Source organism: Hippoglossus hippoglossus, chromosome 23, assembly GCF_009819705.1.
Source record: "Hippoglossus hippoglossus isolate fHipHip1 chromosome 23, fHipHip1.pri, whole genome shotgun sequence".
Taxonomy (NCBI): Eukaryota; Metazoa; Chordata; class Actinopteri; order Pleuronectiformes; family Pleuronectidae; genus Hippoglossus; species Hippoglossus hippoglossus.
The window spans coordinates 6,753,137-6,771,676 of record NC_047173.1 but is presented as its reverse complement, the minus strand read 5'-3'; the positions used below and the strand labels follow the sequence as shown (position 1 = coordinate 6,771,676).

The 18,540-nt window shown below is 41.2% G+C and overlaps 1 protein-coding gene across 6 annotated transcripts in view; it reads right to left on the bottom strand.

Annotated features, from left to right (window-relative positions):
• gramd4a (GRAM domain containing 4a) overlaps positions 1-18,540 on the bottom strand; it is a 45,291-nt gene that overhangs the window by 13,834 nt on the left and 12,917 nt on the right. For 2 of the 6 annotated variants that reach the window (XM_034578237.1, XM_034578239.1), the window contains exons 3-6: positions 18,402-18,522; positions 3,881-4,001; positions 2,194-2,255; positions 268-403 (exon numbers count right to left, since the gene is read on the bottom strand). In XM_034578237.1, coding sequence (XP_034434128.1) covers positions 268-403; positions 2,194-2,255; positions 3,881-4,001; positions 18,402-18,522 — 440 coding nt within the window. Of the gene's footprint in view, positions 1-267; positions 407-2,193; positions 2,256-3,880; positions 4,002-7,856; positions 8,259-18,401; positions 18,523-18,540 lie in introns of those variants that run through there. The other 4 variants (XM_034578236.1, XM_034578238.1, XM_034578241.1 and 1 more) reach the window with 3 other exon arrangements.

The window sequence follows — 18,540 nt, the reverse complement described above, 5'->3', positions numbered from 1 at the left end:
GTCCTGTGTTATAAAAGCTGAACTGAAATAATCATATGGAGCAATCAACAGACTGCAACTGGAGCAGTTAGCACTTTAAAAAAAAAAAGGTACGCACAACTTTATATGGTTTTGATAAATTATTATCCAAAGTGCAAGGTGAGAAATGAACGTCTGAGATGACAACTGTTTGAGCTGCACTCTGTCTCCACGTCTCCTAGAACAAGCACAGATGCTACAACTCAGAACAGAACTTCATGTACTACACTGAAGAAGCCCTTCACTCACCTTTTTGCACTTAGTGGTTCCTCTGTCTCCACGGTGCTCTCCTCCGGCTGGAAGCGGAAGTCTTCGATGTAAACCCCGAAGCGCTCGTGCAGCCACTTCTGCAGCCGTGAGCTCCACACCTCCTTCTGCTGTTTCTCTGCTAATGATTGAAGTCAATGTAAGTTTTTTGTTGATGTCTGAAACTCCACAAAAAAAGTATAGCAATGTAAATAATAAGAAATACTGAAGGAACAACATCCTGTGATGCAAAATCAAATCACAGCCCCAGATCCGATACATATAATATAAAAGTCTTACTTAAGACTTAAAGAGGTATTAAGACTTCAAGACCTGCAGATACTCAGTTTATTTCATATGGTGAATTACATTACCTCACACAAGTCAGTGTTACATTTACTTAACTCAGGTTATTCCTCATCCTCACATCCTGAAGTGAAGCATGCAGTTTGATATTATGCTTACTAAAGCATAAATCTAACCACTGTGTGGCTTGTTCAAGTACGTTTGTCTATAGTAACCTTTTTCAAACCATCCAAAGGTTATGTTAGTACAAAAAACTCGCTATCCCATCCAAACCACAAGCATAGCTACTGCTTAATTTGTGCTTCTTCTACAAGAACCATCAGCTGATGAAGAGGTTGATGTTTTCTCATGAACGTGCAGCTTCCGTCTTTAGACACAGTAACATCACAAAGCACCATCATGTTCTTAATTAGACCATTCGTTTTTTTAACCAATGGGAAACCTTTTAATAGTAAGAGGGACAGGTTTCAACCAACAAACACATTTTGTACTAGAACGCATGAGCTGATAAAATCTGGTTGTTCAGATCAGAAGCTTGCTTTTGTTTACCTCTGTATGAAATCATGACACATTATTTCAAATACTACTATGAATTTCTAAGGTTAATCTGCCAGGATCATTCCTGTGAACGTCTGTGCCATGCAAGAACAAAAGGCCTGACTGGCATAGCAACAGTAACTAAGTGGGGTGAGCTTAGTATACCCAGTGTTATATAAATAATATAAATGGCATCCAGTTTAAAATCAATTCAAACACATTTGTAACATTAACATTTGCGTTGGTTGGTCCCTTGTCAGACGGTAGAAGTTGGGAAGCACTGCACGTACTGACAGGTTGTACTGAGCAGTGACCACAGGTGACTGAGTGAAAAAAATAAAATAAAATCAGCCTGGGCTCAGTCCAGTGTCACTTTTGTACGAATTATGTCATCTCGCCTGTCTCCTTTATCCAACACATGATACTCACTTTCTCTCTGTCCTCTAATCCACACCAATAACCCCCCCCCCCCCCCCCCACACACACACACACACTCTCTCTCTTAATCCATTCCAAAAAAACACTGATAGCCACACACACTAGTTAGAGCTCAGGCATGTCTGCCCCAGATAAAGTGATCTACAATCATAACCCATTTTCCAAAATTAGCCCCCGTCTCTCCCTCCCTTTCCATTGCTGAAAAAACACACATAGGAATCACTAGGTCACTGGAGGTCAAACCACGGCAAAAGTTGTTATTCTGCCAAAAATAGACTGACCACACACCCACTCCCTCTTATGACACTGACAATGGCAGAGCTGATCTATAGTGATAACAGTAATTGGTTTTAAAGCAGATCCAGTTGTGTGCTTGTTCTTGTTAACACTTAGTACATGCTAGAAATCACCCTGGAAGTGTGTGTTTGTCATGATGTGCCGCTACACACTGTTATGCGCCCTAGAATAACCAAGAACACTTCCGACACACTATGTTCCTGTTAGGCACTCCTCCACACACATCCTACTTCCCCAGCTCCTTTGCACGAATGCACATACACACACCTCTTTATTTACATCCACACGTCTTCCTTCCCTACTCATTTCCTCTCACTCACCCCTCCCACTTTTTTTTCTTGAGGGCCTTACCTGTTCCATTGTTGGAGGGCGACTGCTGTTTCCGGGGAGGCTGTGGTGGAGAGTCCTCCAGTCTGGGGGGGAGGGAGAGAGAATTTTTGTCAAGTCATGGTCTCACTTCTCTATAGTCAAGAGCTGCAGTCCCACCAGACACGTCTCAGGAAGTTTCTGGACTGGACATATCAACAACGGTCAAAAGAGTAAGAGAGACATAGAGGATGAGGAGACGCCATTTCAGTCCCCTACCTTTGTGAAGTTAATATTTTTTAGAACAATCATAACAAAGAGTAAAAGAAAGCGCCGACACCAAGATGTCGGGTGGTCCTTTAGTATTTCTCTCACATGCAGTAAGGAGGTTGTATTGTATCAGATACTCTTTTCAACTGTGACCTGTAACCCTAACTTATTTTCAGCCTGTGTGAGTGGTACTCAGTAGAACTCATATCTCCTCTAAGGCCCAACAGTCCCCGTCGAGTCAATCAAGCTGCACCAAATTTCACACACTCACAGATATCAGTCCCCCTAAAGAGCCTGATTACTTTTCATCAAGATCCATGAACTATTCCCTGGGAAAATGGTGAAAATGTTGAAAAATGCCAATCTTCCCAAGTAAGTAAACAACAACAAAAAAAACTGATCTGGATCTGTAACAAAAATGAATGGGTTCTTTCCTAACACATACCTCATCCTTCCACCAAATGTCATGGTAATCTATCCAGTAGTGTTTTGCATAATATTGCTTACAAACAAACAGACAGGGGTGAAAACATATTCTTCTTGGCAGATGTAAATGTATTTCTTGTTTTCTATGACTTATCACAATGTTTTACTGTGAATTACTTACTAATTAATTATTCTCCTAAGACAAGCCACAAGTTACTTATGATATTGAAGTAATAGTCTTCCTGGTGAATCCCATGTCTGATAAATATGTTCACAAAGCAACTCTTCTGCCTTTTATAAAGTCTGCTTGGATATTAGTGAGAGAAGTAACATTAAGTGTCAGTTAACTTTGCATCTCTCCTGACACAGGACTAAATTAGGAAAACTGAGGTTGTCATAAATTAGTTCCCCTTTAACAAAATCCTGAAGTGTTTGACATTCTTGAGGCGGTTTCTCTCTGCTGGTAATCACTTCAGGAGCACCAGTGGAATTTCCCCATTGGCAGGGTGTGTGTGAGGCATCATCTGATCCCTCACACACACCCCCACACACACCCACATACACAGTTGATGTGCACCCTGGGTTTAAGGTTGGCTTGGCTGGTGTCAGGAGACACAGGTTTTGCCTGACACCAGCATAGCTACAGTGTCACAGTGCGCATTTGGAGACACACAGCAGCGCGTGACTCGTTTCTTGTTTTGTTTTTTTCACTCTATCAATCATCTCACTTGAAACACACGCGCACAAACACCTCCTTGTGGAATTCCATGCCTACCAAGCTGGTGAGGCGTCTATTTATAAACAGAAACCTTGGGCAGCACTGGGACTAACACACACACACACACCCACAGGCACACACGCGCACATATGCACTTGACCCATTATAAACCCAGCTGAGATGAAATGTTATGAAGTGCAATGTCATCATTTCCTGTCTTTCCCTTGTTATTACTTCCCACTTCACACATTTGAACCTCATCTCCCATCACCCACGTCATTGCACTTAGCTCTGTGTGTCTCAGTCTTCCTGTTATACCTGGACTTGAGCACCTCATTCATCTTCTGCTCCAGGTCTATCCTCTTGGTTCGCTCCTTGTCCAGCTCCTGTCGCAGGGAGTCCACATTTGTCTCTTCCCGCAGCTTCCTCAGCTCCTCCTCTGGGGAAAAGAAACACGACAAAAACATAAGTTTGAGAGGAAAACAATACAACTGAAAGAGGCTCCACACAAGTTTGCACATGGTCATGAAAGCAGTCCAGCATTTCAGCCATCATTTACATTTTTGGGAGTTAAGACAACTTAAAATGTTCCTAAACATCACAACATTGTAAATAATGGCAAATCAAATTATGGTTAAGGACTGAAGTCAAACTCTAGTAGTAGAGGAGATCTAAAAAATCTGCCTCAACTTGTGTGTCTCTCTTTCCATCTCTCCCTCCATCCATCCTTCCCACCTTCACCTGTCCCCCACTCTCCCTCCTCGTCAATCAGCTCCGAGCATTAAGTGGTATCAGGTATCAGGGCTTTGAAAGCAACATCAGCAGCGTTTCCTCTCAGTCTATTGTCCCTGACTAAAGGGACACATGAATATTGGAGGAGGGGGAGGCAATAAAAGTGGGCGAACATGTAGAATATAGTTTATTTAGGTGATTATAACCGTAGGCACAAAAACAAGAACAGAGAGGAGTGTATATAAAATACTTAAAGCCAAACCTTTTGATTTGACATAATTTCTTAATTTAAAAACGTCATACTGAGGATTTATAAGAACATTAAGCATCGTAACACTATGACATCAATATCTCTCCCACCTAAAAGACAACACACACAAAACCAAAGATTGTGCATCCCCTGCTAATGAAAATACATATCACCTTGTCCTCCCGCTCTCTTTCCCTGATATCATTACATCTCACACACACACAGTAGGGGATTCGTATTACAAGAACTTTGCTGGCAAATTCTCTTTCTTTCTTTCTCGTCACCTAATCTAATACCTCACTCTCGTCTTGTGTCGCTCCCCATTAATGCTAATGAAACATTCATTGCCAGCACCTCCTGCAGCTTCAGCCACATCACAGGGTGTTCCAACCGAGAGGGGACATATACTGTACCAGTATCAGTGTACCTGATAAGTACGTTCTTCTTTTGTAGTTTGCAAAAGCAGCTTGATCTGTCCTTTGAGAACCGTGTGCATTGGGGCATTAAGACAAAAATCACGTGGGTTTTTCCTCTGTGTAATATGACAACATAACAAAGAGTGTAAGGTGCAGTATTAATGTTCGAAAACAAGAAAGAGTGTGCGTGCCTGTGTACGCAGGAGACACAGAAAGCCAGAGGTTGGCCAAAGGTTGCTGTGGGCTAAGCAGCTTAGCGCTGGCTACCCTATGCCAGGAGATCCAAGGCCAACGGTAAACCTTTTAGTCAAATGGGTAACGGCAGCAGCAGTGCACCATGGGTGGTGTAGATAAAACTAGATCAGAAGTTTACAATGCAAGGATTAACAGCAACATCACTTGACACCTGTAAGTCCGAAACAGGCTTCATGTTTGTGTTACACTGTTTACATTTTGTCTGGTTAGTTTTGGTTTCACATTGTAATTCAGGGGGTGCATTTAAGAATTTTCTATTAAATACGTACGTCCTTGTCTTCACCTAAGTGGGCTGCATCTAAGTATACTTGACATTGATTGGTTTGTTGACCCTTGTGCCTCTGATGCTGGTGTGTTGTCAGTTCAGCAGGTAGTTATCTTTCCATTTAATGGAGAAAATGAATCAATTGGTTCATTTCGCTGCCACTGGAATTTGATGGTATCACTACTTCAGGTGCAGTACTCCACACTAGCTCGAATGCACCAAATGAATGTCCTCGACTCTCATTGTATTGTCTAAGGTGAATTTTGCAACCTATTCTTAAAGCCACTTTTGCTTCTTTTTCTTCCTCTATTGTTTAATTGTGTCAACATCCTGCATTAGTCTGAAAGTCTTAACTATTCAAAAAAGTGTTTTCACATTGCAAATGAACTGAACCGTGGTTTTATTCGGACCAGATTTTGGTCTCTTGGTCTGGACTTTGCTCTGAGGCACCTTCCACACCTGTTATTTTGGTTCAGGATAAACTTAAAGTCCAAAAGTCCAGACCAAACAAGGTTTGAAAATGCCCTAAGTCATTGAAGACTACTTCAACTACGTCCTCTACAACTCCTTTGGCTTTTCTTTCCAGCCTCTTCCCAGTTCCTTCCTTCCTTCCTTCCACACTAACTATAGCTGTGTCCCAAATCAGGAGCTGCATCCTTTGTCGACTGTATTCGTAGACCGATTACATCACAGAGGTGCGACTAGGCTGTCCCAAAACGAAGGCTCCTCCAAATGTGTCCTTCCAGCCCCGAGCAACGAAGGCTCCACCAGGTAGACCCTTCCCGGCCCAACATATCCCATGATTCATTGCGCTTCAGTGACTAACTGTTTTTCAAAGAGGTAATGGCGGCAAAAACAACATATTTTTAAATGTCAGTACTCAACCGATGAGTGTACAAACGTGTTAAAGAAACATGTTTTCAACATTTTTAATCAACCGAAGAACATTTAAATCCGTAGCTTTGTTGCTAGGCCACGGCTGTAACGGCAGGAAAAGCTGGAGACCAACGTGGTTTACGCGGGCGGCGTCGGTTGCGTAGAGCGTGTCCTCCGAAGGATGCAGCTGCTGAATTGAGACATATAGCTTATATCCTTCCTAACACCAGAAAAAGAGACTCCTCATTCCAAGCACCCATAACATTGTATTAGGTGTGGGGCTCTGTCTGTGTGATACAGCATAGCACAAATATGCTATGTGTGACAAACAGAGAGAGTACAATAATTTTTCTGTTTCACAGAGGCCCTCTACATCAGATAGACTATTAATAATTCTGTCAACATGCCCGCTCTGCTTCTAAAATTAATCTATCTTCTATATACAGTGTGTTCAGAAAGTACAGAGCTCTTTATTTTTTTTTACACACTTTATTGTGTTGGATATTGGATTTAAAACAGGGATAAATGGCTGTAATTTGCAAAGTGAAAACATGTACATGTGCACGTACTAAGCCCACAGCTATTAAATTTAGCTCCGGTTGCTCAAATTTCCCACAGATCTGGGAAATGCAACAGACCTTAAATTTCATTTTTTCCATGTAGACTAGGCCTACACTAGGAATATTTTTTCTCAGAATGCAATTCTCCACTCCATAAAATGTAAACACAAATGGTGCTGATAGGGTGAGAAAAGGTTGGATAAACCGTGTAAATATTGCAACACCTGATTTTACAGTTAGTCTGACAAGTGGTGATCAAGTCATCATATCTGACCTGTTTCCATCTTTCAGATATACAATGCAAATACTATATCTACTGTTCCCTTCAATGTAATCTATGAGATCACACTTCTAGATATTTGCTTACCAATGATCAAATACAGAGAGATAAAACAGAGGTATATTTAAAACTGCTTATGCAAACGTAAAGCACAATCATTCACATTAACACAGACTCCAACTGATGTTGCAGTGATAAAGTGGTAATTAAAAAAAGATTGATAGCTTCTTTGATGCTACTTAAAATTGTATCAGCTGAATTATACAATGTTTTTGCATTCGTCCCCAAATATTGTGGAAAATAAAACTGTGGGCATGTTGGATTACACACAACCCAGGTTAAAACTGAGGAAATAGAGCTATCATAAAGTGAGGTTGAGTTTCTGTTTTCATTTTGACAGATGAGTTAAGGTTAACCACTTGTTGAAATTGATAATGTCTTTCCAGTAAAGACGATGTTATCAAATTGCTATGGACTTTGATCAAACGAAAAACTGAAGTCTATGGTACCTGCTGACATGAGGTTTATTTGAGTGATTAATTCAAGATAAAGTTAGTTTGTAGTAGTAGTTTGAAACAGTGCAGTGTTACCTAATAAGTTACCTTATTCAAGTTTACAAGTTTACGATGAATTCCTGATGCTGAAGCTGATGAAACTTACTGAGGTTGAGGTTACTTTTATGGCTTTTAATCTTATCGACGGCTCCGCTGTAAAGCAGCTCGAAGCTGTCAACAGTTAAATCCTCCATTTTGCATAAATCCATTAGTCTCTGCAGTCGACCTGTCCCTGGGAAGCTCGAATAAGATCGGGTCGGCAGAGTGGCTGCCTTGGTCCTCTCTTGAAATCGAGCCACGGCTGCAGGATCTCCAGGGCTGACCCAGCTTGTATTGCACCGTCTGCTTCCTTATGACCTCAATACTCCTCAAAGCTCATCAAAGTTTAGGTTTATGCTCCATGTTTACTTGTCCCATCCAGAGACAAAGCACAGATCAAGGACAGGCTACTCTGTCAATATTTTGACAGGCCTCTACACACAGAGCGGTCAGTGACCGGAGCCTGTGTGAATGTGAAGAAATAGGAGGGCAGAGGAGGTAGGAAGAGGTGGGGCTTTGCTGGGTGGCCAGCGGATAAGAGGGCCTGGAATCTGAGATTTCTGTGCACACAAGGAGCCGTCTGACACGCGCATCATGCGTGTTCACGTGTCAGTACGGGTGTATGTGACTGCTCTCCGCACTGCATGTGTGAGCAGGAGGTATGCGTCTATTGTGTTCTAGTTTGTGCGTGTTCACATTTGTGTGCAGCAGCGTGAGCATGCATGAGTTACTGTACGTACGCAAGCAAATCGCTTTTCATCTGAACAGGCAAAGTTTTAAAGAGCTCAAAGGAAAAGTACTGTGAGGGTTTTTCAATCCAGGCCAGAGACAATAGCTCCTTTCATTAAAGGAAGGTGGGGGCACATGGGGGTGAGGGGGGGTGGCGGTCAGAGAGAGGGAGAGAGAGAGAAAGAATAAGCCGCTTCACGTCGGCTTCACATTGTTACCACTCACCACAGTGTTTGTCACAGCCAATCAGCAAATGTCAATACACCATTGAAGACACTAACCATTAAAAAGAAAAGGAGCAGATAATGAAGTTTAGAAAACAATATGAAGCCAGCACTGGAAAGTGGAGGGTTTGAGGAAAGCCTAAACTGTATTTGCGAATTAGAGGAAAGACTTAATCGACCCACTAATCTACACCGAAACATAATTTGTGTTGTCAATACTGAGACATCATGCTCTTTCAATTTGACCTTTGCCTTAGAAATGGAACCTTTTTATTCTCATTCTGCATGTGTCACAACCATAAAATTAGTTTAATGTTTTTAGGGGATTGCCAGTGACCATGTTTACATGGACAGCAATATTCGGACTAATGACCCTACTCTGAATTAGACGTTATTTTGATTATGATGTTTACATCAGCTGCCATTAGAATATTCCATTCATATTCCTGTTTACATGAAGTGCAATTACAACTCATGTAAACATTAAGTCCTACAACTTGTTTACACTCGAACACAGGGCATGAGTCGTCAAGCATCTGCCGTATGTCAATGTCACAAAAAACTGTGAAAACCAATAGGACGTTATAATGTGATTAAGAGTATGACCTTATTCAGGTTAAGGTAATCAGAAAATGCTGTTTACATGGCAGTGTCTTATTCAGACTATTGTCTTAAGTTTAATATCAGAATGTTGGTGTCCATATAAAAGTTTCTTATATTAATTAATACTAATCATAATATAAGGCAATTATTTAAATTGGTTGTGGACTAATATGCTTTGACACTTTTATTTCCAATTTTTCACTGTGAAGTTATTATGCAGTTTCTCATCAGACATGAACAAGTTAAGTCCTGTACTTTGTCTTCCTTTTGTCCTGTGTCTTTTGAATCCTCTGTCCTCTCAGTGGCCTCCTTCCACTCTGGCCTTGTTATCTGTGAGTGACCTGGATTTCACTTTTCCAACATTATCCTGACTTTATGGCTAAATCTCAAACTTCACACTTGTCTTGTGCCTTGGTGTCTTCACTGACCTATTGTTCACATGGAGCAGAGCCAGACTCCTTGACAGACTGTGTGTGTGTGTGAGAGGGAACTAACAATACGTCTGCCTCCTCTCGCTCTCTTTTGTTGCGGTCTTTGTTGTGTTCATGCTCAAATATTTACTAGGGAAAGTGAAATAAACATGCCATTAATAATCCAGATCAACAAGTTCCATAATCCAATGTTGTGTCAGCAGGGAGCAGAGCATCTGCTTGTTTGGAGAACAGTAATCACATCATAGATTTCATTACGTCATAGTTATCTGGTCAAGGCAGCGCAGTCTCCGCCAAGCACTGGGAACCAAGCGGTGTCACGGAAACCGCAAGATAAACAAAACAAAAGACATTTCCACAGTTTTTGCCAGTAAATTCAGGCAACTGATGTGAGAAACGTCCCTGCTTTAGTCCAGTGGAACTTCTATGTCTTGCTTAAAAACACAGACAGAACGTACAGTACATCAATTTCTGGGCATGCTGCCTGTTCAAAACACAGTTTGAGAGTTTTTTACTCAGGAATTTAGTCTCTCTACCCACATGACCACCTGTTGCAATCCCACATGCTCTGCTGCAGCAAATGATGACTTAACACTGCTGCCGCGTCTTAACTTATGAGAGTACAACAAAAATAACCTGCAAAAACTGCGACATGAACTACAGCACATCAAGAGAAACTAATGTCAAATTAAATATCTACATCAATATGGAGCTTACATGATTTTTGGTTCTATTCAACAATCTCAATAATCTAATTACAGAAACCTCTGCTTCTGTCAGGAAACCATTCTGCCTCATGGACTTAATTTCCTGGGGAGCAGAGCTCACCAATGACAGACGTCTCTTTAGCACTGAGCATGATGTCTTCATTAACATGCAGCATGTACTGGAGCTGCCTATTTAGAGGGAGAATGAATCATCATCACCACCAGAGTACAAGTATGAGTAATGAGGCAGTGTCCCACAGAATACTCAATCACAGATAATTAGCTCAAAGAATAAAAAAATGAATTTTCCATTCTTCACTGCAGACGTATTCTCCAGTACCCAAGTCATAATTACACCCAGTACTGAAATAAATTTCTTTCGTATTGTACTTTTAAATTAATGCATTAATAAGCTTGTTCAGTATCGTTTCTTAGTATTCATCTCACGTAATCAGCATTGTTGCTACATATCCTATGGCAGATAACTAACAAATGCAGACATGGTTGGATCATGGCAAGATGTTTTCAGGGCTGCTACAATATCCATATATTCACGGCAGCCATTTTGACATGAATTATTAGGTAAACACAAGTGTAACTAATCACATTGATTGAGGTTCTATCTAAATGGAGCACAAGCTGAAATAATGTGATTAGCAACACTTGTGTTTACCTACTATTTCATTTCAAAATGGCTGCTGTGAAAATGGTCTATTCAGGCTGACAGCAGAATTTTTTTTAACATCATCAAATTGTGAAGAAAATTGTAAACAACATACATTACAAAGACCGATATCAGTTTCTTTCCCAAACAGGTCCCAAAGGTTACTGCTGCAGTAGCCAGGAAATATTTAAGATTAGCTCAACCATTTTGAAAAAAGGGTTGATTTGATCAAAAAAATATATCACTGGTAAAACTTGAATAATGATGCAATTAAGAGAGTTTGAAAAGTTGCTAACGTGATAGCAGAGAGGTCTAAACTTCCAACTCTACTTAAACCCATAGTCCAGACTATCGGGATATGAAGTGCGGCTCGGGCTGCAGTTTTCTGTCCAACCCCCAAAGAAAAGTTAACCGAGCCCGACCTGCACCCAAAAGGCATTTTTGTTTTTTTGTGACTGAACCTGACCAGAGCTCAATGTTTCCCTGATTAGAGGCACATGCAGTTTAAAATAATCAAGTAGATAGCCCCAGCCAATATCACCAAACCCAACCCTAATGCGATTATCATTTCAAAGTTATTGTCCAACCTGCCTGGACCACTCTAGTAAGTAGGCATAGCTCAGAATTCCTAACATACGATTTTTTTATGTCAGTAGGGAACGAGACACTTACTTATTTCAGTTTGAAATATGCCACAGAAATTATTATTCTGGGTGGCTTCCCACTACCAGTGGGTTTACACAGTACCAGAGGGTATTGTGAAAGAAGGCTTTGCATTACAGCCCTATTGTAGCTCATCTCTGAATCCATTAGCTTTTGGTTGTGCTTGTTGGTGTGTGTGTGTGTGTGTGTTCCCCTCTGCAGTATGAAGTAGGACAGCAGCTAGGACACTATTGATCAGCCAGTCACTGTAGAGTACTGAGCGTGGCCTGATCCCTCGCACTGACCTTCAACACACGACCTCAAACAGAATTGCCCCACACACACACACACAATTAGTTCTTTCACAGAACTGTCACAGAACTAGTAGGAGTAAAACCAATAGACCACAATTAAGGGAGAGACTGGCTATTATATAGACAATGTCAGACTGTGCATCTGTGTGATTATCTTTTTGCCTCCCAAGCTCTAGGTACAAATGAGGTTAGCAGTGTAGTAAAATAAACTTAACAGAATAAGCTAGAGGTAACAACAACAAGCCAAGAATAAAAAGTAAGCGAGAAAAAAATAAAAAGAAACCACAAGGACAAAGGAAGAAAGGCAGTGTAGTTTAGAGATAGAAATGAAAGAGAATAAGAATAAATGCAGGGGAGAAAGAGAAAGGAAGCAGAAAACTAAGCACTTGAAGTCTGCTGTGTTACCCACGGTACAGATTCTAGTCATCTATCCCTCTGACTTTACTTTAATTATGACTGAACTATCACAGGGTTGTCTCTCAAGGAGACTGTTCTCAGAGTGCCTATTATAAATGTTGGTGTGGAGTATACGCAAACTGAGAGGCTCACAAAAATACAATTAAAAAACCGTGGTCATTTAGAAACACACACACACACACACACACACACACACACACACACACACACACACACACACACACACACACACACACACACACACACACACACACACACACACACACACACACACACACACACACACACACACACACACACACACACACACACACACACACACACACACACACACACGAGGAGCAGAGTACTGTGCAGTTTTTATGGTAAAACACTTGCATAATTTACATTTCTGTGTCTTCTGTGGCCGCTGCTATAAAGCTCCGACCTGTCAAAGCTCTGCAGGTTTGTATAACAGACAATGAAGCAGCAGTCGGCATATAATCGAGGGATGTTTGACTGAATGATTATTACACTGAGCACCAGCATAGCCAGGATATTGTTTTCACCCCCTGTCTGTGTGTACAAAATAACTCAACTACACATGACAGGACTTCCCCAATCTTGGTGCGAATATTACTTGGGAGGGTATATCCAGATGATTAACTTTTGGAGCTTATCGGTTGGGGGAGCAGGGGGATGACAACACACAGTGCATTCGTAAAGAGCAGGGCCAGTGTTAATCTGAGGTTTGCTTGCCTGATGAGAACGGTTTGCTTTTCATGTGAATGTGAACAGAAAAAAATAGTGTCAGTAAAATAGTGTAGAAACACTATGTACACATGTACTACTAGCACATTTATATTGTTCAACCGTAAGTGAAATACAGCCATTACTGTCTCCAACACGACTTAAGCACCAGGTTGAATTCAACCTCACGTTAATCCCACTGGTAAATTTCAAGAACATAGTAACATTTGCATGTATTCCAGCTTGCAACATAATGAAATTGATCTACACGCCACACTTACAGTTCTCACAGTAACATGACAAAGACCAGCTGACACAGAACATGTTCAGTTTCAGAGGATAATCCCCATACCTCACTGCAGACAGTTTATCAGGAGCTGCAGTTCTCTCTCTACGTCTGCGGATTATCCTGCATGTGTGACCAGAACAAAGCTCCTGAAGAAATTTTCCAAATGTAATTTCTTAAGTTAAATTGTATCGCAAACCAAATTACAACAACAAGGGTATGTAATAAATTCAGCTTTTAATGATTTGATTAAACCAACACTCACAGACAAATGACTGCAACAATTCATTTGAACAAGGTAAATTGAGGTGAATATCAATATTTATGCATGAATTCATAATGAAGAAAATAAGAAAGAGCGCACACTGCTGGCCCTTTAAACTAATGAGAATAGTTTGTTATGGGATGTGTGTGTGCATACTCACGACCCAGGGAGAAAAGAGAAATGACTGAAGGGAGTAGATTAGAGGAAGGGAATAGATGAGAACCAGGGGAACCGAAAAGAGAAGACAGGAAGGAGGCACAAGCGCAACATGGCAGAAGGGAATCACTACCGTGTGTGTGTGTGTGTGTGTGTGTGTGTGTGTGTGTGTGTGTGTGTGTGTGTTTTAGGCTCCTTCTATGTGCGCTCACGTTCATGGTTACAAATTAACCAATAAAGAGCCTTCGGAATAGCATGGGACAATCACAACAGAAGCCAAAAGAAAAGACATGGGTCAGTGTATTCACACCAAACACACACAAATAGAGACACAAACACTCACGCACCATCTGGAATGGAAAGTCACGCCTCCTGTGAAGGCAGGAGACTATATACTTAAGCAGTGTGCTTGTTTTAGCATATGCGTGGGCCCCAGCTTTATTTCAGGCAGCAAAAAGATATAAGTCAGAGGGAGGGAGGGAGGGAGGGAGGGAGAGAGAGAGACAGAAAGAGAGAGAGAGAGAGAGAAAACGCCTCAACTCAGTTCACTTTAAGTGAACAAGAAATTCATGTAATAACAATGACTGAAGATAAAAACAGAAGTACTTAACTTGTAGGAATCTACACGTTAAGCACTTCTGTTTTAAACTGAAAACCATAGACTACTTCCCTTTGATGGGTGAGATATATGCATCTCAAATGGAAGAGGAGATAGAGGCAGCAAAACAACACGGCGGTTCCAAAGTTGTACGGAAGTAAACCTTTGCTGCAGAGAAATGGAGCTTATGATTCCAGAAATTGACATTGATTTGACAATTGATGTCTCCAGCAGTTTAACAAGAATACATTATTTTACCTTCCCAAAATCTACCAGGGAAAATTATTGCTGGCTGGCCAAAAGCTCAGTTCTTCCAGGTGATAAGAAAAAAAACAATCACAACACATAAAATGCTGTGTGAGAGACCACATGTTTGTCCCAGAAGGAATAAACACAAGCATCTGGTTATACTCCTGCAACTGCTATGGGCTGAAATGACTATGCTAGCCGAGAGTAAAAGATATGTTTCATCATAGAATGTGACATTTGATGTGACAACGTTCGGGTGTATGTATTTGTAGATGCAGGATGATGGCCGATCCAGATGACTCCTTTCTGTGTATATTTTCAGTCACGAAAGAAGAATCACATTTATCTCTTCATGCTGTTTTGTGCAAGCACCAATTTCCCAGGGTCGTTACAGTGGAGGTGGTAAGGGCAAACGTTGTTAACCATAATGCAACAGCCACAATTGTGGTAAATGTGCCAGGCTGAAATAAAGCAGAATTACCCTTTAAGTCAGACACTGTGGTTCTACATTACATCCTTCGAGCAAACTATTTAGCTCTCATGTAATGGTATGTTGTGTTCCTATATTACCAGATAAACCCATTACACAACACACAAACTCGTTAAGTTTTGCAACAAGGAATCTTTTGTTTCCCCCCAATAATCTCATTAACTCTAGCTAATGACCAACTGTATATGAGTGTTTAAGTCTGTGTTCATCTGATCTCAACACATGACTAAGGACACGATGAATGCACACTTGTGTAGGTCGTTCCGAAGTCAGCTGTACTCTGTACTGTACTCGGCAGCCCACGCTTTTCTTACACGATGACTACACAAAGCACAGTGCCAGTGCAAAGGAAAATGGTAGAAATAGAATACACAGTAACTAGAGTGCAGGGCAGGGAGCTTAGGACTCCATTAGGTGCTAATGGGTTTTCATGCTTCAGTGTTCCCTGAAGTACGATTGCACCGGGCAGAGATTGGACAGGAGATTGAGAGGCATAAGAGAAATTGATAAGCAGAAAATGAGATGGTCAGGGTGAAGCATCAGGCGGCTACAAGAAATCACAGGGAGCAAAAAAAAACAAAAAAAAACACAAAAAGCTTGAGATAATGTGAAAAGAAAAAAAAGAATTACCCAGAGGTGCTACTACCCTTTCCCCATCACCAACAGAAGGCAAAGTGTATTAAGGTTTATCCCCTAAGAAAATGCCAAGCGGCTGCCATCTTAGTTAACGCTATGACATTTCTCTTCGTAACTCTTTGAGCTCATGAAACGGTCGCAGCCGTTTCACCTGCTTTGTGTGCAAACACATGTGTTTGTCAGATCTTAGAGGAACCTCCGGATACTGTGTCTGACGGAGAGGGAGCATAAAGGGAAAGGGAAATCAAACGAACGAAAAAAGAGGAGAAGAGGATAAATGAGGAGAGGGAGCGTCGAGACTGATCCAGAGACGAGGAGGAGAGAATGGCGGGCAAATTCTGAAAGAGCGGCTCAGCGGGATGGAGGGAAAAAGGCAAAGAGATCCCTGGAGGAATTCTTTAAAAGAAAAAGGTGGGAGGGAAGAAAGACGGGAGGAGGCAAGGAAAGGGCAAACAGGAAGGAAGGAGGGTCTAGTCTAGCTAGCTGCCTGACAATGTGACAATGGATTCAGCCCTTTTAGCTCAGGCACAGGCATTATGAGGGAGGACATAGCCTGAGGTATTCTCTTTCACATACACTCTACACACCACACGGCTGAAAACGTGCTGCACTGGAAATGTGTGTGGGTTGAGGGGGTGGACTCGGGATGAGCATCATACAGTTCGTTTCCCCTCTTTTCTCCCTGCCTCTGCATCACCCATTCGTTCCCTCACCAGCGACAGATAATCCATCACATCTTCAACCCTCAGTTTATCTCTGTCATTATACAGTTACATTCACTTTGCAAGTATTGACAAGTACACCCTGAAACTACACTGAAAATGTAACAGCAGATTCACAGCGGTGCCATCATTTTGGTACAGGAAGCTGGAAATCTTTTAAGTGTAAAAGTTCTTTCTCACCATTAGGATTGGTGGTTGGTTTCAAATTCAACTGTCTCTATGTGGTACTTGCAAATGTAGTAATATGTTTCAATGGGTCACTGTTGATTATACAGTGTCAGTCCTGGTCTTAAGTAGGGGCGGGATTCTAAATATTTACTCCTTGTACTGGTCAGCACGAATATCAGTGTTAATTTGGATGAAGTTAAAAGCTCTGTGTAAAAGTGAGTTTAAGGATGGTATTATTATTTTTCTAATTTCAAACAAATATCATTTTCAGTACAAAATCAATTATCATCCGTTTCTTTGACACTGGGCACCAAGGCCTCGGGTTCCTATTGAAGATGTAAATCTATTTTTAAAAAGCTCAGAAAGAGAGTTTCATAAATTTTCTTTTTATAGAAAATATATATTTCAGTAAAGTAAGTAAGTGTAAAGTAATAGAAGCTGGCTATTATATTATGTTAGATTATGTTGGCATGATCCTAATTTATGTTAATAAATTGGTATGATTGTTTTGCCATCACCGTCCCTGTAGACATTATGATATGCATTAAAGAAAAAGCAAATGAATAAACAGTAAGGTTTGTGGGGTAATTGAAGATGCAGTGCTGCTTCATGGATGCTTCCCCTCACAGTGAGTAGTCTCTGGTGAAACATGTTAAATTGATGAACATATGCTCAGCAGCTGCTTGCTTCCATTACTCTTCCTCTGCAATTTCAGGGTTGCTAACCTACAACTACCAAAACAGGATGTTACTGTCTTCAGTGCCAATTGTAAACATCAGATTATATAAGCTAAGTCCATGCAGCTTTCTGTGTTGACTTTTAAAAACCCTTCGCTTGAAAGATAAGACAGAATAAAACACTTGAATTTAAGCTTTTGACTGACAATGTTTGCACTAGAACAAAGAAGACAAATTAAAGCCTTTTGAGTTTTTTGTTAGTCAAGCTGCACACGGCAACCAAGAGCAAAGCACAAAACCCATCTCCTGCAAAACTGTGAAACCACAAAGCAGACTGATATCACGAGATGCTTACAGTTCGATAAACATCAGGAAGTGCCGGCATGTCAGGGAGAGAGTTTCATTTCAGCGACAACCCAGTTTAACTGGATCTTCTCATCTATGAGAGAAAGGCTTCCTTCATTCACTATTTAAGAGTAGAATAAATTGTATGGGAAAGCAACTGTAGATAAGAAGTAGAAAGAGGCAGCATCGTTATAACTGACTTTTTCCTCATTCTGTTGATTTCTTGCTCACCATCTATGTGTTGTTTATAACAAGGAGCTGAATGACACAAGATCAAGGCCTCTCTCTGGGAGCTAACCAGGGTCGCTCTGTAGAAAGCGACAATCTCTCACCAAACTTAGACACACTGGGAAATCGAAAAACTCCACCGGACAACACAGACTCGAAACATTTGGTCTATATACTAAACAGGCAATCCTGAGACACTCTACTGACCCTCCACTGCAACAACAGGGACACTAACATGTCTTTTTAGCATGTTTGGCCACATGTGTGTCAACCACAAAGATATGGAAACTGCATCTGTGTGTGTGTGTGTGTGTGTGTGTGTGTGTACTCACGTAAGAAATGTTTCTCCAGTAAGGCAATTTCCAGGTGACCTTTGACTTCATTCAGTCGGTCTGACTCTGACCTCTGGAACTCCTGGATGGCCGCAGCCATGGTGGGAGACCCTGAACCTGCCTGTGCACGCACACATGC